Source organism: Vidua macroura, chromosome Z (genome assembly GCF_024509145.1).
Source record: "Vidua macroura isolate BioBank_ID:100142 chromosome Z, ASM2450914v1, whole genome shotgun sequence".
NCBI classification, from domain to species: domain Eukaryota; kingdom Metazoa; phylum Chordata; class Aves; order Passeriformes; family Viduidae; genus Vidua; species Vidua macroura.
The window spans coordinates 82,845,735-82,868,506 of NC_071611.1; the positions used below are offsets into that span (position 1 = coordinate 82,845,735).

General features: G+C 50.4%; 2 protein-coding genes across 3 annotated transcripts in view; one reads left to right on the forward strand and one right to left on the reverse strand.

Moving 5' to 3' along the window:
* The window catches only part of ZCCHC7 (zinc finger CCHC-type containing 7), a 90,571-nt gene extending 88,134 nt beyond the window's left edge, over nucleotides 1–2,437 (reverse strand). For both annotated transcript variants that reach the window (XM_054003903.1, XM_054003902.1), the window contains exons 1-2: nucleotides 2,357–2,437; nucleotides 1,742–1,781 (exon numbers count right to left, since the gene is read on the reverse strand). The gene's annotated coding sequence lies outside the window, so the exon portion shown is untranslated. The remainder of the gene's footprint in view (nucleotides 1–1,741; nucleotides 1,782–2,356) is intronic.
* Nucleotides 1,995–21,941, forward strand: LOC128822429 (uncharacterized). The gene is made up of 8 exons (XM_054004130.1): nucleotides 1,995–2,458; nucleotides 2,546–2,735; nucleotides 3,498–3,610; nucleotides 11,511–11,642; nucleotides 16,640–16,756; nucleotides 19,124–19,261; nucleotides 21,296–21,348; nucleotides 21,473–21,941. The coding sequence occupies exons 1-8, from the start codon at nucleotides 1,995–1,997 to the stop codon at nucleotides 21,580–21,582; spliced, it is 1,317 nt and encodes a 438-aa protein (XP_053860105.1). The 3' UTR covers nucleotides 21,583–21,941.
* The last annotated feature ends 831 nt before the right edge of the window (nucleotides 21,942–22,772 follow it).

Consider the following 22,772-nt stretch of genomic DNA (forward strand, 5'->3'; position numbering starts at 1 on the left):
CAAACCCCTGGCAACAGTAGAACCCCATCCCTCTATCAAGAGGAGTTGCACTCCCACCTGAACCCAGAGCACAGCCTTCCTCAAAAGCACCTGACTGCCTCTCAGGTAGCCCCGAAGCAAGGACTACCTTCAAATTCAAGTAAAGAGCTCCCAGTGTTAAATTTTAAAAAATCACAGAGATCTGAGCTCCTTCTGACCACTTCCAAACAAAACTGCAAATGGCTGCAGTTGGCAATGACAGGGATAATTTTCAAAAACTGCTTCCCAGCATTTTTCATCTGAGCCACTAGAAATCTGACATGCCACAAGTGATGCAGCAGCAGGAGTGGCAGCAGCACCAGACAGTCAAAAGGGAGGTGCCACTGGCAACTCGAAGCAGGGAGGAAGAGCAAGGCCAACGAGCCAGAAATGACAAACAAGTTGATGAGAACCCCTCATCCAAAATCCCAAAGCGGCTTTGGCTCAGGTCTCACCCACCTGCAGAAGGGACTCTGAAATAAGCTCAGGCAGTCCTTCCCATGCCATTCCTGTTCACCTGCCTCGACTCTCCCTGCCAGCCCCTCCTCCCCACTGCTGAACTCCAGCACTTCTGCAGCTTTTGCTTGCTCAGCTTCTAACAGCTTCCAGAGCCCATCATGCTTAACCTCAAATATTGAGATTTCTTTAAAACTTCTAAACGAAAACTAAAAAACAGAGATTACTTCTTCCACTGCACTTTTCGGACAAGTGTACTGTGTTCCCATCACACATCATCAGCTAATTCCAAATATTTCCCTATTTATCTCATTCTCTGCTTGATCTGCACAGTCAAATCTAACCCTTTTTGATAACGGCTGCACTGAGAACAGAGAAGCAAACCTGCTCCCTACTGCCTTGGAAGGCAAAACACAACCCTACTGTCAGGCTGTAACAGATAGCAACAACAAAATGGGAAAGAAAAAATGGGAAAGAAAGCTCTTTCAAGAAAGTTACCATGCTGTCCATCTAAACACGGGGTCAGACACCAGGACAGTAGGAACCAGCTTTAAATTTAGTTCAGTTTGTGATACATAAACTGCCTGATGCTTCAGACTGATGAGACACTGCCAGGGCACAGACAGAATGGAGCTGACAAGGAACTCAAATGTTCCAGAGCATGCAAGTGAAACCTTTCACTTCAGCTGCTGTAGCTGCTTTTGCACCCTGCATTGCCTGGATTCCATGAGAAAATTATCTTTATGAAACTCATGACTGCAATGAAAATCACGTCTGGGAAGGTATGAAAACGTCAAACCTAATTGTATTTATAAAAACCTACCCAAAGATATATTTATTAACAGAGGCCAGTGTCAGGAGACTGTTTCTCTTCCCCTGCTTTGTTTCTGTACCCAGTGTGGTTCCAGCCTGTCTGTGCCTCACAGGGGGCACTGCGTGGTTCTCAGAGCAGCTGAGAAAGGCACAGCCCTCACCTGCTGCCCAGGTGAGACTTCTGCTGTAGCCACCTGTGGCTGCCCCATCTGCAGTGGAGGAGCCCTTGCAGAGGAACGTGGAGAAGTGTCAGGAGGCAGGCTGGGAGCAGCCTCTGCCCTCACTTTCCATGATCTAACAGTGATTTTTGGCTAAATACTGAGATGCAAACCCTCTCCTTGTCCCATTTGCTGTCTGAGGAGACACAGCTCTTCTGGACTTGCTTTAAATGAAGTGCAAAGAGAGAAGCAAAGCTTTGGAGAAGAAGTCAGCATTTTTCTAGTGGCAGCTATACCTTCAAGAGATCACGGGGATATCTCTTCCACACCCGAACCCTGGAAAATAACAAAATATTTCACATTTACTTCAAGTCTTTCAGAAGATTTTTTTCTTCCCACAGGCACTTTCCGAATTATGTTTAAGAGTAACGTGCTTTTCCGGGGATCCTAGGGCTGGACGTGGTCTGGCGAGCGGGAACAAATCAGGACTGGAGATCCCGGGGAAGGGATGCACGCCCCGAGGGAGCAGGCGGAGCTGGGTCCGGACACATGCACAGCCCTCCTCCGGAGCTCCAGGGCCGCTGGGCACCGGGGCTTGCTCCCAGAGGGGACCGGAGGCTGGGCCAGGGTCACGGACACCGGGGCCGGAGCGCGGGGCGATCCCGGACGCGCAGCAGCCGCCACGGGACGGGGGACACCGGACCGGGGCCTTGGGGAGTGGAGCCCGCCGTGGACAGCGGGGTCGCGGTCGGGCTGGGAGGTGCCGGAGCCGGGTGGGGCCCGGTGCCGGTAGTCACGGACGATACTCAGTGCCGATACCGGAGCTCGGTATCAGCACTCGGTACCGGGACGGACGGACGGACGGACGGACTGACTGACGGACTGACCGACCGACCCACCCGCTCACCCACCTCCTGTGCCAGTGCTCCGCGCAGGACTCCCCCAGTGCCGGCGTTCCGTGCCGGCCGCGCCGGGACCCGCCGAGCAGGAAGTGGCGGCGGCCTGGCCCCGCCGTCCGGCCACGTGCTTCCGGCCCCGCCCCGCGCCGCCGCCGCGGCCCCGCCCTGGCCCCGCCCCGCCCTGGCCCCGCCCCGCCCCAGGCCCCGCCCCGCGGCCCACAGCCCCGGGCCTGGCGGGGACGGGCGGGCGCGGCTTTGGGGAGAATTTCCCGAAAATCGGGTGCGCGGGGATGGGGCTTTCCAGAGCCTCGCGCCCTGCCCGCTAGCACAGTCCCGTGAGAGGACCGCGTGTCCGTGTGCGGAGCGGACAGAGCCGCGCCGGGCACCGCGGGTAGCGTGATCCGAGAAGGGACGGGCTGGGGAAGGATCTTAAAAGTTCATCCAGTCCAGATGATTTGGGATGACATCTGTCGTTTTGTTCTCTGTTTGTTTCACTCCTGGGAGGCCAGATTCTGCCCGTTTGTCGTCACTCCGCCTGCCTCGGGGCGCTGCCCCGCCGCACACGGGCTCTGAGCGGGCTGCAGCTCCTCTGGCAGCCCTGGGAGCCGCACCTGCCGCGGCGTGCCCGTGGCAGAGCGGAGCCCCGGCCCAGCAGACACAAATCCTGCTTAATACTGACACACAGAGCCACGCAGGGGTGCGCGTGGTGTGCTTCTGCTTCTGTGAGCAGAGCAGCCGGGCTGACCTGCAGCACGCAGCGGCAAGGAGTCGGGCAGAGCCTCCGAGGCCAGCGGGGATGAGTGAGAAGGTGCCGGGAGCTGGGGGAGATTCCAGCTGCGGCTGCTGCGCGGGGGACAGGGGTGTCCCTGGCTAGCACAGAGCTGCCCCGCTCCACTGAGGCGAGCAGGGCTGCCTGTGCCGACAGACACACGTGCGCTGCTGGCACATCCACTGAGCCCAGAGCTTTCATTTTACATCTCATTTTTTGTAGGCCTTTCAGACTCTGGGGGTTTCCTTAATGCAGTGCTAGTACTCTATTTTCAGCATTACTGGTGTGTAATTACGACCTGTGATTTACCTGCATGGGCAGGTATGTATGGGCTGCAAAAGTGCCTCTTGAAAGGCAGAATAATGTGTTTCTCTGATCCTCCAGGCTCTAGGTCTGGGAAGAAGTGAAAAAATCCAACCCACAAGTAGAAAAGTTTTATCTTCTGGCAGAGATCAAGTGGAACGTGACATAGCTGTGACACGTGGCACAGGCCTCAGGTATTTTGCTCTGATCTTATCATGGCACCTTTCAAAGTAAAAATGCTTTTAATGTTTCTGGATGTTATGAAACCTACTCAAATATATCAGGTAATTAATTGCTGTAAAATATATGCTGTTAAGATGATTAAAAGATGATCTGGAACTGCAGAATGTTATGCAGCTGTCAGGACCCTGAGGATAACCCCTGGAACCTGTGCTGCGTCTGACCTCAGTTTCCCAAATTACTGACCCTGACCCCTCTCTGCAGGCTGCCATCCTGCCGCGGCCTTGGCTTGTCCCTGTCCCCGGGCGGGTGCCTGATGCCTGAGGATGGGACTGCCCTCTCCTGGCTGGGGTGTGGGGGGTGGCCAGTGGCCACCGGACCCTGCCCCGTCAGCCCCCACTGCGCAGCTACTGAAATGGTGTAAAATACACCTTTGGAGAGAGACCTCAGGTCAGGTATGTTTCCCCAGAGCATATTTATAGAAACAGCAGGAGAAAGATTAGAGCATTTGGATTTAGCACTGACTACGGTGGTATTTTTTCCTTGCAAGGATCCATTCTCGCTGGATTTGCCCCTGAAAGGAAGTTCTTTTGGGTGGCGTCATAGCAAAACGTCAGCAACTGCCTCTGAGCCGTCCACTGCCAGTCACCCGTCCTAAGGGACTCTCTCCCACTCTGCCCCAGGGCCATCACAGGCCTGGGGACAACATTCAGCCTGATGGGAGTGGCACAGCTCCAGTCCAGCCTTGCTGCAGTGCACTTGGCTGCTGCAGAGAGGCAGGCAGAGCTGCCTGCATTCAGTTCAGCGGGACTCAGGAGTGATCTTCAGGCCCTGCCACTCTCACCCTTGCGCCCCTTTGTCTCTAGAGGCAGTTGAGTCGGGCTGCTGTCTTTGCTTCTGAGCACCGTTTCTTGCTAGGAGTGACAAACTTCACCTGCTGCGTGCCTGACCCAGCCCAAACCGTTCCCCTCCCCTCCGGACATGCTACCTTTGGTGAGCCAGTGATTCACTCATGAGGGGAGAGAAGCTTGGCACAGGCCCTGAGGTCCAGGTGCTCCCGTGTGGCCAGGACACGAGGAGCTGTCACTGCCTTGGCACCCCATTCCAAGTGCTGAGCCCGGAGAACGTCCCCTCTTCCCCCAGAGCTCTCAGCTTTCCCAGCTGCTCAGGAGGCCGCAGGGAGCAGTCGGGTTCAGAACAACGTTCTCTCTGCCGGCCTGGCACCGTGTGCCGGGAGCTGGAGGTCTCGCCCAGGCTGGAGGCGGCGGCACCGGCGCCCTGCGCAGCCGGCTCCGGACAGCGGGATCGCCGGGAGGGCCGCGGGGCCGGGGGGTGTGACCGCTGCCATGTGCTCAGAGCCACCAGCAGCCCTGTCAGCGCAGGGAAAGGAGCGCTCATCCTCACGGCCGGCGGCGAGCCCGGCTCCCGCGGAGCCCGTGCCCTGCCCTGCGCAGGGCGCCGGTGCCCGCACAGAGCCCGCAGGAACGAGCGGGCCGCCGCCTGCGGCCAAACCCACGCGTGTTGCAGGCACAGGTGGCTTCGCAGCAGCCTCAAATGCTTGGGGGACGGAGCTGTGCCTCCTGCAGCCTTCCAGATTGCAGGAGACGGGTGGAGACCGCCGTTCTTTCCACCAAAACCTGTACGTGCTCAAAAAAGAAAAAGGAAGGAAGAGGGACGTTTCCGCGGCATGTAACCTGTCGGCTCGCGGTCCAGGTGCCGGCAGGTGGCACCCCCGAATGCGCGGCCTTTCTGCGAGCCTGATGCTGCTCCCCGGAGCATCTTCATCCTCCACTCGGCTCCCAACATCGGAGGAGCTTCGGTGGCTCTGGCGCTGGGGCCAACAGCCATCAGAAAGGACCTCGAAATTATGTTTTCCATTCGATTCTTTCCAAAGTGTTTTTCTACGTGCTGAGGGAGACAGCACAAAAGTTCTGAGGGTAATAGCACAAAAAGCACCCAGAATATGCCTTAGCAGTGTTACACATTAATAAAGTGTCTGTGTCAGGGTGCTGGCTCCTGTTCCTCTAACTTTGCTAGACACTAACCCTATGAGATGAAAAGGCTTATGAGATGCAGCTTCACCCAGCATTCCTAAGAGAATTCACAACTGGAAGGTGATGCCCCGTCCAAGGGGGCTGCTGAGGAAAATCTCTTGGCCATGGTGGAAATTTTGGGTGATGTTTCTTCCACTGTGGAGCAACATGAAGGCGTGATTGAACATTGTAGGCATGCAAGGAGGTTAATTAAATCCATTTGGGCAACGATCTTCTTTTTAAGAGCCTAATTTTGCAGTCTTGTCAAACACACTTTTTACCTGGACTTGTTGAATCAAATGGGCTGCACTCACTCCTGGTCACCTGTGCCCAGGGGAGCTGTCTTTAACTTGCATAGACTGTTTCCTGACAATCATATTGTTTTCATCTGGAAGCTGCAACTGATGGGGGTTTTTTTTGTGTTGTGTGTCTGGGCATGTGAAATCCCTTTTCATCTGTCCTGATCCAGTAAAAGAGGTAAGCTTTGAGGTGATGAACCACTCATCCTCCTTGAAGATCAAAGATGGACCTGCCCCACTCTACCAGGCAGGAGCAGGCAGGATTCTCTGCACTGGCCTCATATGGAAGCAATGCTGGAGAGGTGGCAGTTGCAGGAGGGCTGAAACAGTTCAGGAAACACCGGGCAAGAAGGCAGGGAGAGGCAGGGCAGAGACAGGCTATGAGATGAGGAACTGAACCAGGATAGGGTTTAGGAGGTGGCTGACAATTTGCCTCTGCAGATAACATTCTCCCACCTTGCCTCCCATTTCATCAGCAGCAAATTGCTTTGCCCCTGTCACAGGAATAATGCTTTAAATGGACTTTATGGTGAAATGGCTTGAAAATCATCAGTGTGGTACCCTGGCAGGCCTCAGGTGCTGTGCCCTGACAGGGTCTCCCTTCATCATAGTGTGGAAGTGATGTGCAGCTCACAAAGCCACTGGGTCTGGGCACAGACCATAGGGACATCAGTCACCACACAGTGTTTGGACCTGTGCAACCTCCTGAGCCACAGCCCATCATCATCCTCAGCAGTCTGCAGCAGGAACAGGAGCACTTCAGAGTTAATTAAATTCCCACCCCCCACCTGATCCACTCCTCCTCTTCCCAGTGCTCCACTTTGCTGCTTCAAACCGAGCAGCGGGAGAGAGGAGGGAGTGTAATTATTTAGCTCCTTAGAGCCAGCTCTACAGTGCTTCAAAGCTTGTTAATTACAGTTTCAGCCGTGTGAGTCAATGGAGGACCAAAGGAGCATGTGGGGAGTGGGGGGCACGGGTTGAGGGAGGGGAAGGACTCTTGTGAAGTCAAAGCCACCAAAGCTGACAGTCAGGCAAACCAGGGTGAAATTGGGCAGACAGCCAAAGGTTCGGGTGTACAGGAACCCGGGAAAGAGCCACAGGGAGTGGGGGGCAGCTGGAATACAGGAGGTGGAGAGAAGAGGTAAAGATGGAGCTGTGCAGGGGAGTAGCATGGAGTGTCTGTGGCGGGTGACAGGGACACAGATTAGGCACCAAGGGATGTTGTGCACTGGTGTCACAGCAGCGTGTCCTTTGTGCCCACCTGCCTTCTCTGGCAGAGCAGGTAACTGCCCAGGCACTGGATCGGAGCACGGACAGTGCCATTGGGTAGGGCATGGTTGCTGGAGGACAGAATGAATTTTACAAAATATTGACCCTTGTCAGAGAAAATATTTCCTTTTCTCAATCACTTTAATTTTCTCACTAAATGAGCAAAATAATTGCAACACTGTTCTGCCTCTCTCCCAATTCCATTAGATAAGAATCCCCAGCATTTTAAGGGCAGAACCTGTAACATCACTCCTTTGATGAAAAGAGGAGATAATTGTCCTGAGCTCCTCTCACTCCTGAGGCAGCCTCTGCTAGAGAGCAACACTTCTGCTGTAGTCCCTGGGCTGAGGGTCCTGGGATTAAGGGGAGAGGCTACCTTTCTGAACATCCACAATTTCTGAAAGTAAGTTATTTAAAAGAGGGTGCTGGTGGTAAGACTGTTCAGATCCTCCATGGGAAAACATTTAGGGCTTATCTGCAGCTTCTGAAATTAATGTATGTGTATTTAATCTTTGACAAAAGTGAAAAGCCAGAAAAGATTCTGTGCTTGAAGACTTGGTGCTGCACTGCCAATAGTTCTTAGCTTTGACTTCATGATTTAGATTTTCTTTTGGCTGGGCCCAGTCTCTGTTTCTCTCTTTCACTGGAAAATTTCCCTTAAGGAATCACCGGTGATGGCCCAAGAGACAATGTGTGAATGCTTTGCATTATGTACTGCTTTGACATTTGGCATTCCCATGGCATTTTTCCCATTATCCCCCATCAATGCGAAATAAGCTGTCAGAGCATGAAATTGGTACTTTTACATATTCTTAATGTACAGATGTCAGTCTGAAAGCCATGCACAAGCGTTATGATTAAATTCTCTGTTTCATCCCTTCGCTTATGCATGGATCTGTTTGGAAGACTTCATTCCTTTTGGGGGGGTTATTGCAAAAAGGCACAACCTTAAAAAGTAATAATCCTGCTCAGTAGCACTATCAGAAGGTGAAAGATAAGTTTAAGACATTGTGCACTGAAGGCAGTATAGACATATAAATCCAGAGCAGTAATGTTCAAATTTTAGCACCTGTGTTCCTGGCATGGCAGCAGAAACTGAACAACAGGTACCAGATGCATAGAGGGAATATAATCAGTGACCCACTTTCTGGTGCCAAATGCATCAACATGTTCCAAATCAAATCTGCTCAGAGTTTACAAGTTTGTTATTCTGTGTTAATTAAAATATAAGAATGGCAGTGCCTTATGGGAGGATGATTATGCCTAAACATAATGTACATGGAGAGAGAAGAAGAAGGGCATGACAGAGGATCCACCCAGGACTCCAGATTGCTTGATTTCATTGGTTTGATCACACATACAAAAGGAAGAGGAGGAAAGTCACCTCCCTGAAAGTAAATCAGCTGCTCCACCCTCTGCTCTCAGCTGGTCTCAAGGATTTGCCCTGCAGCAGCAGTGAATATTGGTGCTAAATGAGACCAGAATGGTGGAGTCCTCATCGTTAGGAGCTCCCAAGAACAGAATGAGTAAAAAGCAGAGCATGCTGATCTGGTCTTGTAGCCGGCCCTTCTGTGAGCAGAGGATTATTTAGAGAGTTCTTGAGGTCCCTTGCACCTGAACTGTCCTGTGACCCCATATTCTGGTAGGCAGAAGGTTGGAGCAGGAGGATGTTGGCTTCTGTATGATAGACTGTTCTGCTGCAGTTCCGAAAGTTTGTCCAAGCAGTCCTTAAGGCTGCGTGGAGGTGTATCCTGGCTCTCTGCTCACTGTGCCTGGAGGTGTGGCAGGAGTCCATAAGCATCAGCAGGGTAACATGCTGCTCCCCCAGATTTCTGGTTTACAGTCAAATCAGGAGAGAGGCCAAAAGTCTGATTTTTCTTCATGTAAACCCAAAACCAGCCTATGGACTATTTTTATCTGAATTTCCCTAAACAATGAGGTATGCAATTGTGTCATCAGTCCTTGCTTACTCCTCTTCCCTGTCTTGCTTTCCACCCTACCAGAAGCTTGTGGTGTACAAGCCACCAGCTCCAGTCAGGTGCAACCAAATGGCTGGTGACAGTGCGTGCAACTGCTGCAAGGGTTGGCCACATGGCCACTGCAGGGGCTCCAGTTCGTGGGCTCTGAGATTGCCTGCAGTCACCATGCAAAATCTGTCGCAGTCAGTGGAACATCTGCTATGGTCTCTTGTCCTGACAGACAAGCACCTTCAGTACAGGGTGCTCACCTCTCCCAGGTGCTTAGCACCTTCCATAGCTCACCTGTTCATTTGGAAGGTGATGGAGCATTTTTCACTTTCTGTAGGAATTTCTGAACTCTAAATTTCTGAAATTAAGGGTTGAGCAGGGACTTCATGGAAGCATGAAGAGGAGTTGTCCCAGGAAAGTCACTTTTTCCTCCGGAATGAATATTTCTCTTCCTCTGCTCAGCTGCCAGCCTGAACATCAGTCTGACTGGGTAATGCAGCAGCCAGTTTTCCATCTGGATGACTTCCACCAGGTCTGTGGCGCTCACGGAGCTGCATCCAGCTGCAGAGCCCTTTGAGCAGACACTGTGCCTTTGGAAATTCCTGCCCTCGAGGGCATCGGGAGCAGAGAAGGAGGATCTGCCGTGCCTCTGTTCTGCTGCTAAAGAGAGTCTAACACAAAGTCTGTAAATAAGTCTCTGCTGGGAAATGAACCAAAGCCAAGTAGTTTCAGTGATGCTTAGGCAGTGCCCCGGGACTGTGGCAAAATCACTCCCTTGCACATTTTGTCCAGGAAACAACAAGCAGGACAGCCTTTCACTGTGAGCATGAGAGATAGTGAGAGCATGAGAGACAACCACAGGCTACCCTCCAGTGCACTTCACAAGACTGCAGGTCTCCTTCACCAGAAAAAGTTGTAGACATGAGGATATATTATTTTTTCTGTGATATTATTTTTTCTGGACCCTATGCATGCAGAGGTTTGTAACTTCCAGGACCCTGGGGCCTTGTGACCCAAGGGGTTACAGGTCCAGCTACAAATATGTGCATTGTCAGGAATAAGCCAGCAGAGGACAAAGTAATCTAGCAGTGATGGTAAAAGGCTATCCTGAGCTGGAGGACAACTTTCATTTACTGCAGAAAATGTTTGTTTTTCTAAACAGGGGCATGAAGTTAATCCTCATAAGGAGAAATCTAAGTCCTGTGCTACTCTCTGCAGGATTTCTCCTACTTCATTAAACTCTGACATCTCAAAGGGCAAATCCACATTGTCATGTGCCACTTGTGCTTGAATAAAATGTGCGTATCAGTGCTTAATACGAGCTTATTTTTCCTTCTTATTTTGCAAGTGTAATTGCATAGTAAATCAAGCCACAGGCTTCTATTTACTTGTTAACATTAAGAGTGTGTCAGGCCATATGTAAACAAGGGTATTAGCACAGATCTGGAGCAGAGTCAGTCTGTGCCAGCTGGAGACATGGTGCCTGTCTCTCCATTTACTGTGAGTGTTTGAGGCACTGGGAAGGAGTGATGACTTTAGGCCAGTAAATACCCTCACTAGCAAACACAGCTGTAGGATATTCCTGTCTGGTTATTTTACCACCAAGATTTTGGTATTTTCTAGCACTGCTTATCCTACAAGTTTTCTGTCTCAGATGATGAAATTTTAAGTGCTTGCAGAATAAATTTTCCAGGAAGTCTTGGAGCACAGCTCCCTGACGCGAGGTGTGCAGAGGTGTGCACAGCCAACCTGAGACACGTGCAGCCTTTGGTGAGAAATGGACTGCTCCTGCTGGGTGCCTGTGGAAGAGATTTCTGCTTCAGACTGACTTAGCCTTGGCCTGAAATGCTCCAAATACTGGGTCATGCTCTAAGAGTGTCTGCTGCACTGAGCTGCCCCCTCTGTCAAATTTCTTCTCTCCAAGAAGGTGCTTATAGATAGTGCTTTCAATCTCTTGGACAGCTCAGGCAGCCTGTGCAGCCTGGGCCTGCAAGATTTCTAACCCTTTACACCCTGTGTGGCTCCTCCCTGAGTGCCTTCCCCTGATCTCAGTCTGGCCTGGGCAGGAGGGCGGGATGGGACTCAATGAGGTGACACAGAGCCAGTGGGACCCCTCTGCTTCTGAGGCACTGCCCAGGGCTCCGTCCTCCCTCAGCAGGACACCAGGTGTCTGCATGGCCTCAGAGCAGAAGACCCCTCCACCCGATGCTCCCCTCTTCTCCTTGCTGTGTGCCCCCTGTTGGGAGAGGGTCTGGGCTGCCAGCCCCAGGGTCACTGTGGCTGTGTCTCAGCTTTGTTTCTCACCTTCAGGTGATTCACCAAGCTCTTCCACGGCCTGTCTTCCAGGGATTCACAATTGTTCACATCGCTCTCACCTTGGGAAGAACATCAGCAGAGATTTTACCCTGTGTTGTCACAAATTTGGAACATACATCATCAATACATCTGCAAGAACGAATCCCAGAGATCTCACTACTGGTAGGTGTAGGTCTACTTTTCGTAGTCCAGATGACCTTCCTTTGGTGCATGAGAATTTCCAGTTAAACCCAGCCCAGCCAGTTTTTCAGCTTAGCCCGTAGTTGCTTCTGCAGCAAGGTGAGCCCCTGTTCTGTTTTCCGAGCCTCACCTCAGCCCTCAGTTTGGCACTGGGCCCTGGCTAGCCAGGAGCTGACCCTGAGCAGCCCTCCCAGCCTTGGTGGGTGCCGCAGCCTCTGCCACGAGCTGGCAGCAGGCAGAGCAGGGCTGATGCGGGGCTGGAGGTGGGGTCCTGCAGAAGGCCAGATCAGGCAGCAGCTGGGGAGTGAAACACACTCTGCTCAGGCTGGGGATGTAAGCCGTATGCCCCATTCCAGGCAACTCCAGAACCTGCTCCCACACTGTGCTTCTTCTTGGCGGTCTTTGCAGCGCTTGTGTATGGGGAGAAGATCCCAGCAGAGGCTGCTCTCCTCTTGCTCCAAGGATGGGTAGACCAGGAGTGTGATGCTGAGAGTTCAGGAAGGCAAAGTGAGCTCTCAGGTTCTCCTCTCTCCTGATACCATTCCTGTGGATGTTCAGGATGTTCAGGACTGATGACCTGCAGGGACTATGTGGTCTGCATCCCCAGGTGGAACAGTGACTCAGACAGAGACACCTGGACAAACCCACTTGCCTCTGGTGTGTCACAGCTCATGGCATGTGAAGCCTCACCCCTGCAGCACCCTGAGGAGCTTGGTCACTGTTCCCCTGGGCATTTGTGAAGCCACGGCTGATCTGAAGGGCCTTCAGGGTCAGCTGGCTGGGCACAGGGCCAAGCCCTAGATGTCTCCTGCAAGACTTGCAGTAAGGAAGGGTAACAGAGACTGTGCAGCCAGTGCAAGGGAAAAACCACCAAAAGCAGCCCAAGCTGAGCTGCCTGAAAGTGTGACAGCTGGAGCACTGCCAGTGCCAACAGTTGTTAGGACAGATACAGCAACCTTAGCCATGAGGCCACCACACATCCCACTGCCTCTTCTTTCATTTTTCCCTTCTGGAGGAAAAACAGAAAAGGAATTGTGGGGTTAACAGTGTCCAGTTAGCCTCAGCCTGGCTTTATTCCTCCTGCCTTAGTCTGTGCAGATACCTCCCAGGAGAACTCCTCCCCATCACCACAGAACTGTGGGGGGGGCAGCCCATGGTGCCATCTCTAGACACCACTATTTGGGCACAGTCTCTGGGCCTTGTCACCAGAGATCTCTGGATTCACAGGGTCTGTGCTGATTGTGAACCAAAAAAGCTGGCATGCAAGTGTGTTTGCTGGGCAGAGAGGAGCCTTCTGATGCAGTGATGCATCCATGTCAGAACTGCTCTGTGAGGTATCCACTGGGTCTGATTTGGGGTAGTTGGTTGCTCTCTTACAAGCTGGAGAAGCCCATCCCTGGGGACAGTGCAGGAGCAGAACACCGTGTCTCCTGTGGAAGGACATATTAAGCCTAGGCAAAGCAGGCTCAGGGCAGCACATCTCTGGGGAGGCAAAGCTCTGTGCCCTTTGCCAGAGCGATGGAAAGCCTGACCTGGCAGGAGGCACTGGGAGCACAGGGCTGCCACAACTCCTGAGCTGATAGGAAGCAGGGTGGTAAAGACCCCTGCCAGCACAGGAATGTCATGATGATGTCATGATGATGGAGCAATTTTTAAACATTGCAATTTCAGATAATTCCATTACAAACATAAGTAGCAGATAACTAGCTCAATATCGTGTTGAGCATCCTGTTGAGCTGCTACTTATTTCAGCAATGGAATTAGCAAAAATTGCTGATCTCTGCATGGTGACCAGGGCTGTCAGGTATTGCACACAATAGGAGCAGGGAGATCCAGAAGAACACAAGTGGCAGGGTTTCATATGGCAGTGCTGGAGTAAGGTGAGGAGTTTTCTCTACTCAGTGCTATTAAGGGTCTTTTTCAACCTAAATGATTCTGTGAGTCTAGGAGAAGGTGGAGGAAGCAAACAGTGGATGTGTTTAGTTGAATTCCTCTCTGTCATGGAGATGAGACATAGCAGATGAGAAATGTCTCTGAAAGCCTCTTAGGCTGCTCCTGTGGTGGACACAGACCGGTGGCTGTGGGCAGACAAGCTACACTCTGTGCTCAGAGTATGACAGTCCCAGGTTCAGGGAGGGATCTAAATTCTCTTGGCTGCTGGACCTTGTTTCCTGCCCTGGGAGGCCAAAGCCTAGGCTAAAGGGTTCCCCATTCAGACCAGGCTGAATTACACTCCTCACCGACCTCATGAAGCCAACACACGGCTGGGCTGGCAAGAAGTAGGAGGTGGAATATAAGATGCTGCTCAATGTATGTGAGAATTTGGGGGTTTGAACAGCTGGTGATCTAATGTCCACAGATCACACAGGAACCAGCAGTTCACAGTGTCCTCAAGCATGTACAGCTTTCTGTGGGGAAAGGTGGATATGTCACCTGGAGGTGTCCCCGAGCCCCAAAATGTGAAGTTCTCATGGCAAAAATGGTCAAAGCAGTGTTCTGAAACAAACTTGCTGTGAAATATAATTTGCCTTAGGATTACACCAGTGATTGTCAGGAGCTGGACTTTGCTGCACCTTGTGGGTCTGTTCCAACTTAGGATAATCTATGATTCTGAGATTGTTATATCATTAAGAAATTACTAGTTGTAATCAAAGCCTTTTCTAAAACAAACAGACAAGCAAACAGGAACCCCAAAAGGCAAACCATTATCTGCATCATATACACGATGTGGAAAATCTCACCCAAACTTTTAAAATCTCATGAAGGTGTTGGCAACTGAAGGTCTTGTGGGAAGTGATGGCCATGCAGTTGGGTAGTGAACCTTGAGTCCCCTATAATTAGGCAAGGAAACAAGTGTACCGGAAACTATACAAACAAGTTATTAATAGCTGCTTCGTTTTCACCGCTCTCCATCTGCAGTTTGGGCTGCACTGCCCTCGGAGCTGTGCTGGGGCTGCTCTGGCACAGTGGCTGGCCTCACCTCGGCCCGCTTGCCCTGGGAAGAGGTGTGGGCTCTGTCTGGTGGTAGGGGCCCCATTTGTGCAGGAGGTTTTCAGGTACCTGCTGACCCGTATTGCAGTGGGCAGAGCCCAGCTGCCTTGGCTGTGAAGGGCAGCAGAGACCAGAGGCTCCTTAGGTACTGGCAGGTGCCCTCAGTGTCAGTACACAAATACTCGGGAGAATGACTCATTCCTGTGTCTTGTCACCTTGTTATGGAGTGTCTGGGAGATGTGAGTTTGGCTGAGAGTCCTGGAAAAAGGGCTGTCAGGACAAATCCTGGAGGTTTCGTTTCAGATAGGCACTGCAGAGTATTGGAGCACTGGATCTTCCATGAATATCCATTTCTAGAAAAAGCTACAAATCTCCCTAGTGTTTGTCCTGCTTAGTTAGAATTCACTAGTTTCGGCTACTGTTTCAATATTTTACGGATAGGAAAGCAAATTTCCCAGTTTAATTGACAAAAACAAGATACTTTGAGAGATGCATGTTATATAGGCAGATCTTTTAAAATGAAGCATTTAAAAATTAGTTTGAAATCATGCCGTGTGGGGTGTCAGCTTTCTCTCTGTGGGGAGTTCACACAGTGAGGCCTCCTATTTAGCATCCTGTCTGTTGAATCACCCTATAGCTTCCAGGATGTTTTCTGAGGTATTTAGATTTATTTCAATGTTTACAATGTATTTGTTGTTCATTAAACATATTTACCCAGGCTAACCCAACATGAAAGAAATTATCTTGTTTACAGTGGAACTTTGACAAAAATCATGCAGGAAAGATAGACAAACACACATAAACTTGGATTGCTGAGTGGAACATTGATTTGCTGCCACTTCCAATTTTTCTCATTAGAACTTATTTTATTTGAACATAACTCAGTACCCCGTGTAAATGTGAAGTTGTTAATCTTATTACTATACAGAAAACAAATTAATTATTATGCATGATATTGGAAATGGGTTGTTAGGTTGGCATTGGGAAAATTAGAAAAATACACTCATTATTTCAAATGATATCTGATATACATGTACAACTCTGTTTTTAAAATCATTTGCAATATTCAGATAGCAAATACAGCAAGTAGGAAAGTCCTTATTTTTTTTTTTCTGTGTTGTTTTAAAATTTCAGGCCTTCATCCTGAAGGTTGGATTAAAGACTGTAGTACACAGCTGGAATTTTATATTTTAAAACACTGGTATTGAAACAGAAAATGAAGTTGTTACATTGAATTTCATTCAGCTGCAAGGCAGGATTCACCATGTTCATAAAATTAATTAGTATGAGAGCTGGGTGGCTTACCTGTACAGGACAAGGATCTGCATTTCAGGTGTGCTATCTCACCATGACTGCTTCTTAAGAACGTTCTGATGGGTGGAGAAAGCCTGCTAGTGGTATTATTTTGGAAAAAAGCCCAACCCACAGTATTAGGAGCAGGAGAAGGAGTGTCTCTATTGGTGAAGCTTGCAGGGCTGCCAGAGTGCCAGGAAGGCTGGCTGTGGCAGAGCCCTCTCCTTCTGTGGCACCTTTGTAAGTCAGTGTGGATTACAGGAGGGCTGGGAGGAAAGGGGGACCAAGCTGTGCCACTTTCTGTCTCTCTGGAGCTCGAAATATCCTTGCTGTTGAGGCAGTGATTGTGCTCAAGGTATGTCTGCTCCCCTCACCCTGGTGCAGGCAGTGCCAGGCTGGGGCTGACTGATGCCAGGGACAGGCACAGACAGGCTGGGCTCGCTCTGTCCTCCAGGATGCCTGTGCTCCTTCCTGATGTCCCTAGCCATGGCAGTCATCAAAACTCCTGCCATGCATAAGTGTCACCCCTACAGACAAGGCAGGAGGAAGAACCCTCAGCAGTCAGAACTGAGTCACCCTTCACAACATGTCAATGTAGTTAGCAAAAGTCAGTTTTCCCTTCGAAAATGGAGTCCCCTTACTTACTGTGAGCTTTGCATGCCCAGAAGCTGCCACTTGAATCTTTCCCTCTGCAGCCCTGCCCATGTGAAATGCCTTGGTCTCCCTGCAGAGAGCTGGCAGCCTGAGGAGCCTCACAGGAGCCAAAGTGGCAGGGCTTCCAGAAAAAGTGTGTCAAAATCAGAGACAAAAGGGTAAAATAACAGCAGTGGAAGGTTTCTGATCTTTGCTTTGCTCATCATCTAGTTCATCCTGGAGTCTTTTTGCCCTGATCATATGCTCCTAGCAGATGTTAGCACGCATATAACCCTGCCCTCCACCCCAAATGCCCACCAACACGCTCTTCCATGCTAGAGCCTATTTTTCCAGACTGAACCCATTATTCTCCTTGTAATCTCCCTCACTGCCCATCTGGTACAACCACACTTCCCTTCTCAGGCTGAGATCTACTTTTGGGGAGTGCCACTATGTTAGTGTGCCTGTTGTCCTCTCTGCTGGACCAGGCAGTGAGACAGAGAGGTGGGAAAGCACCCACTGATCGCCCATGCCAAGCTGCTCTGCACACACCCAGCTGGACTCACAGACCTTCTACCAGATCAGAACACCTTCCTTCACCAAGGTGGCAAGTTCCACCTGTCCTGAGGTGTGAGCACAGTTTGGACTGCGGTTTCTGTGTGTGACTTCTTTGGAAACTCCTACAGGCAGGGAGGGAAAGACAAAATGGCAGCCCTATCAAAAAAACAAGATCTTTGTCACATTTGGAGCCTCCAGAGGGGACTTCCAGCAGGGCAACTGGCATTGTCCTTCAGGAAACAAGTGTTTAATGACATCCCATGTGCCTTGCTGCAAAACTTCTGAAAAAACTTCCCCCAGATTGGTCACAATACTCAAAATAATGCATACCCCACAGGGCAAGAAATAGAGACAGAACTAAAATAGCAGCACTAATGAGCGAAGTAAATATCAGAGCAGAGCTGTAAAAGCAGTGAGGAAATTCCCCTAAAGAATGTTTTGTTCCGCTTTAGTGACGCTAAATACGAGGGTTTATCTTCAGTGTCTCTTATGCCATGAGGCTGCCATGAGCCACGCGGAGAGGAACACACGTGGGCGTTTTTGGGACACTGTTTCATCCCTGGAGCCACAGTTCAGACAAATCTCTGACACTGAGAAAGAGAGGTGGTGGAAAGTGAATCTTTCCTTCCAGTTTGAGCAGCTGAGTGGGCAACGATACAGGGAGCAATGTGGAATCAGAGAACAGTTTTGGTTGGGAGTCATCTTAAGAACCATCCAGGTCCACCCCCTGCCATGGCAGGGACACCTCCCACTGTCCCAGGCTGCTCCAGCCCCAGTGTCCAGCCTGGCCTTGGGCACTGCCAGGGATCCAGGGGCAGCCACAGCTGCTCTGGGCACCCTGTGCCAGGGCCTGCCCACCCTGCCAGGGAACAATTCCTAATTCCCAATATCCCATCCAGCCCTGCCCTCTGGCAGTGAGAGCCACTCCCTCTGTCCTGTTATATCATACCCTTGTCTAAAGTGCCTCTCCACATCTGTTCAGCTTTTTTTTCCTGCAGAACATATCATGAAGCAAATGGCTTTTCATGGTGGTTATAGATATATATTGAGCAAACAGGGTAAGTGTTATCAAACCACTCCTTCTTAATTTTCTTCTTATTGATTTCAAAATTTACCTAAAAAAAGGTTTCAATTACAAGACAACATTTTTATATTTCACACTCGGTAATTTTCATAGAGCTGTATAATTGGAGGTAAGCAGAATCTGAAGTTAATGAAATAGATTTCTGCATTGTTCTTAAAGTCCCCAGCTAATGACCATTTACAGTGTGATGAGAAAGAGCAGAGCTCTTTGTCATCTGCTCCACACACAGCCCCCACCCCTGCAGAATCAAAGTGAATGCAAATAAAGAAAGAGAAATTACACCAAAAATACCTAAAGAGAGGAGAAAAACAATCTCATGTGGTAATTATTCTCAAAGGAATGCAAGAACTGAAAGCACCCTGACCGGTTGCTGTATGTAGGACCAATAAGAGTGAGTCCCACCCTGCACACCCTGCATCTACCATCATCTTGCAGGCCCCTTGTGGGATGAATTCCATGGAGAAATTCCATGTGTAATTCCATGCACACGTTGTTCCCATGCTCGTGTGTGGGGCGTGGGGGAGCAGCTGTTTCGTGTACCACAGGAGGGGTGGAGCTCTCAGCTTTGCAAGCAATGCAGGTGAAGGGATGGGAGATGCCAGGACACAGCAGGATTTGGACCCTCTGGAAGCTGTTGCTGCCACCTTGGACATTCTTCAAGACCCAGTGGATTGAAATAGTACCCAAAAGCATTTCCAGGGGAAGAAAATGCTTTGTTTTGTTGCATGGCAATGTATCAGAAGCTAATAACTTTGAAACAGGTGAGAGAAATACTGCAGAAGCAAAAAGGGGCAGTTAATTCTTGACATAAAAAGGCAAGAAACCTTCCCAACCTGTTAACATAAAATCACTGATAAAGTACAAATAATAAACACCTCTTTTCAATTTTTTCCCCATGTAACAGGTATTTTTCTGACCCTGGTGGCAGGCAGAGCAGTGCCCTGGCAAGCGGTGCTGTGCAACAGAGCAGCCCGATGGGCAAGCAGCAGAGTTCAACACGGCTGGGAGAGGACCAGCAAGGAGGAGGGGTCTGGCCTGGACTGTGAGTACCTTGGCAGAATAAAAAACAGAGGAAACGGTCCCCAGAAACTTGCTGGTGGTGAGCAGAGGTGGTGTTGTTGTGGAAGAGGTTGCCAGGCTGGCACTGACCAGTACTGTGAGTGCTGTGTCCAGTTCTGGGCCCCCAGTTTAGGAAGGACATGGAGGGGCTGGAGCGTGTCCAGAGGAGGGCAACAAGGCTGGTGAGGGGTCTGGAACACAGGTCCTGTGAGGAGCGGCTGAGGGAGCTGGGGGTGTTTATCCCGGGGAAGAGGAGGCTCAGGGGTGACCTCCTGACTCTCTGCAGCTCCCTGAGAGGTGACTGTGGCCAGGTGGGGGTCGGGCTCTGCTTGCAGGGGACCATGGACAGAGGGAGAGGACACAGCTTGAGCTGTGCTGGGGAAGGTCAGGTTGGACAACAGGAAAAGATTCTCCCCTGAAAGAGGGGCTGGGCACTGGAACGGGCTGCCCAGGGAGGTGTAGAGTCACCGTCCCTGCAGGGGTTTGAGAGAAGCCTGGGTGTGGCACTCCGTGCCATGGTTTAGTTGATGGGGAGGTGTTAGGCCATAGCTGGGACTTGATGATCTCAAAGGTCTTTTCCAACCTGGCTCATTCTGTGATTCTGTGACCAGACATTGTAGAATCACCCAAATGATGAAGCACTTCATAGGGCCTGCCCCACTGTCATGATTTGGCCATTTCCCTTTTGTCAGAGACCATTCCAGCTGGCTCTGAGGATGATGTGCTGATGGAAAGCCTGAGCATCAGAACCAGAGTATGTGACCTCTCTGCATGCCTGGCCATCGTCTGCTCCTTCCTGGCATCTGAGTGAGCCTGGCTGCAGGTGCTGTGTGGGAAATCCCCTGGCTGCCCCTGAGCTGCTCTGCCACAGCCCTGCACAGCGTATTGCTGATGTCACATATCCCTTCCCGGTAACCCTGCACCACCTTTGTGGTCCTGGTCCCCAGCCACATGATCCCATAGTGTCCCTTCCAGCCACAGGCCCCTTCCAGCAGGATCTGTGCTCATGGGCCAGTTCAGTGAGCTATCCCACAGGACAGGCTCCTGTCTAAGGGACATTTGATTGTCCACAGGAGTGAGATGAATATCCCAGTTGTTTCTGGTCCGCATTGTGACAATCTAGCAAAATGCTGTTAGGGAGTCTTAGCTGCCCCAGTCCCTTATCACAAAACCCATTTTAGAGACAAATCCAGCACCCAGGGTGTACAAACCCCACCCTGTGCAGTCCAAACCCTCCCCAGACCCTGTGTCTAGTGGGGCTTCTACCCAGGGCTGCTGTGAATGAGAAATTTCCTGGGCTGTAGCAGTGAGGCCTGGGGGTCAAAAATGTACAAACATTTTTATCCCTCTTTCATGTACTTTTCTTCTGAATATCTGCTGTGGACATCTAACAGTCGATGCACAAAGGTCCTGCTGACTAGCATAATTAAATGCATGTTTACACATTCTTGCATCGACAGGCATGTTTCCTAAAACCATGGGTGGAAATCTTTCTATAGGCCACTGAAAGATGATGGTTAAAACACCTATCTAAAGCAGCTAATATGAGATTTGTGGTAAATTCTCAAGTGGAAATTTGAAAATTCTTTGAAAGCAAAATGTGGTAGGATGAAAAATCCTTTGGCAGATAGGATTTACGGTGGTATCTATTTGTATGTGTGGCAGAATGTCAACAAAGAGACGTGCTTACTTAACAATCAACCCCTGGCTAACTAAGGAGGATCAGAAGAATATTGTACTGTGTTTCTGTGGGCATTAAGCACCTGATCTGGAAAGATTCTGGACCATGTTGGACTTTGATGCTACCCAGTTTCTGATCCTCTCCATTTATTTGATTAGAGTTAATTATGTGTTTGGAGACCCACCATCCTTTTGTACAATCAGTAGAGGACTATTAGTTTAATATTAGGGAACCTAATCTAGGAAACGTAACAGCTAATATACTGAATATGTCTGTTTTTGAGCTCTGAGAAAGCCTTAGATTCTTTAGCATCCTGTCTTCTGTTTGCACTTTCAGAACACTTCTATGTCTGGCAATAGGCTCACCTAATACACCGAATTTTCTTCTTGGTGGGTAATTTTTGGAAGCAGGCTATTCCATGATTTAAATTCCTGTCTTCCAATCTACCTCTTCTCCCAGCAATTATCAAAAGCAAAGGAATCAATTTGACCTTTTTCAATGTTTTAATTGCAGCAAACACAGAAGTTACAGCACGACATGAATCTGAGGTGATTTTTTTTAAGTTTCTCAAGAGAGACTGGAAAAGCAAGCATTGTGTAGTGAAGGTGACTATTTCCAGCTAAAGACCACATTAAAAAACCCAAATCAAACGAATTCTTGGTTTGTTTACTTTGCAACATAGCTATAATGGGCCTCTCCTTTTAAAATGTCCATGGGAGGATGCTTTTAGACTGTGGGAAGAGAGGCTTACAACTTAGCAAGCTGTTCTGCCGAGCACAGCGGCCCATGGCCAGAATCTTTGTTGTGCTTGATGCAGAAGAGAGGTGACAATCTGCCCCTCCGGGCATCTCACTTGCCAGGCACCCAGGGCTGTCATCAAAGTCCGCCCACGGTGACAAAGGGGGGACTCCAAGGGTGCTATTTCAGGATGTCCCCAGCCTACAGCTGCGAAGATTCAATTCCTGCTCTGTGCTCTGCCCAGACCTCTGCAGCCCCTAGGCACCCCACGGCACCTTCCGACTAGCAAAGGAATCAGCAATTTGGCCCCTCTCCCCGCTTTCCGCTGGCTCGGCTGCTCTGTATCCGCAGAAACCCCGGAGAGCCTCGGGGTGCCTTTTTCCTCCGCTGTGCATTCTGCTCACACAAGCAGCGCTCATCCCACCACTACCACTACATCCGAGAGAGCACCTTTCCTCCTGGGAGCTGCCGGGGTGCCCCGAGGGCCGCAGGGTCCAGCTCTCCGGCGGGTGGTGCCTTCCCTCACGCTCTTCCCAGGGTTTGAAGGAGTGGCCGCTATGCAGAGGCCAGGGAAGCCCTGGCTGCCTGGCCCTCTGATGGCCCGAGCATCCTGCTGTGCTCCTGGAAGGCCAGGCCCTAGCTCTACCCCGTTCCTGCAGTAATCCCAGAGAATGCGGTGAGGTTTCTCACAGAGCTCTCAGGAAGAGGTAGAAGTCAGCATCTGATGTGGCTTGGCCTCCCTTGGATCCTGGCTCATTTTCAGCTGCGTATGCAAGCATTTGACCAGGCAGAAGGTTCTGCAAAGCTGACTTTTAAAACCGTATCTTTTTAACTATCAAAGTAACCACATTCGAGATCAGTGAAAGTGACTGAGGAAGGAGACTGAAGTGTTCATTACGACCCTGAGACCTTCCATACTAGGCTGATGAAATAGGTTTGGGCTGTTCATTGCTGTGATAAACTAAGTTAGCCTTCTGCTTCGACACAGGTTTATACCCTAAACCAGGCAGGCCCCAGTCAGCATGGCTGTGGACTGGAGAAAAAAGTCCTAAGAGCCAGCAAGGGGAGCAGGCCT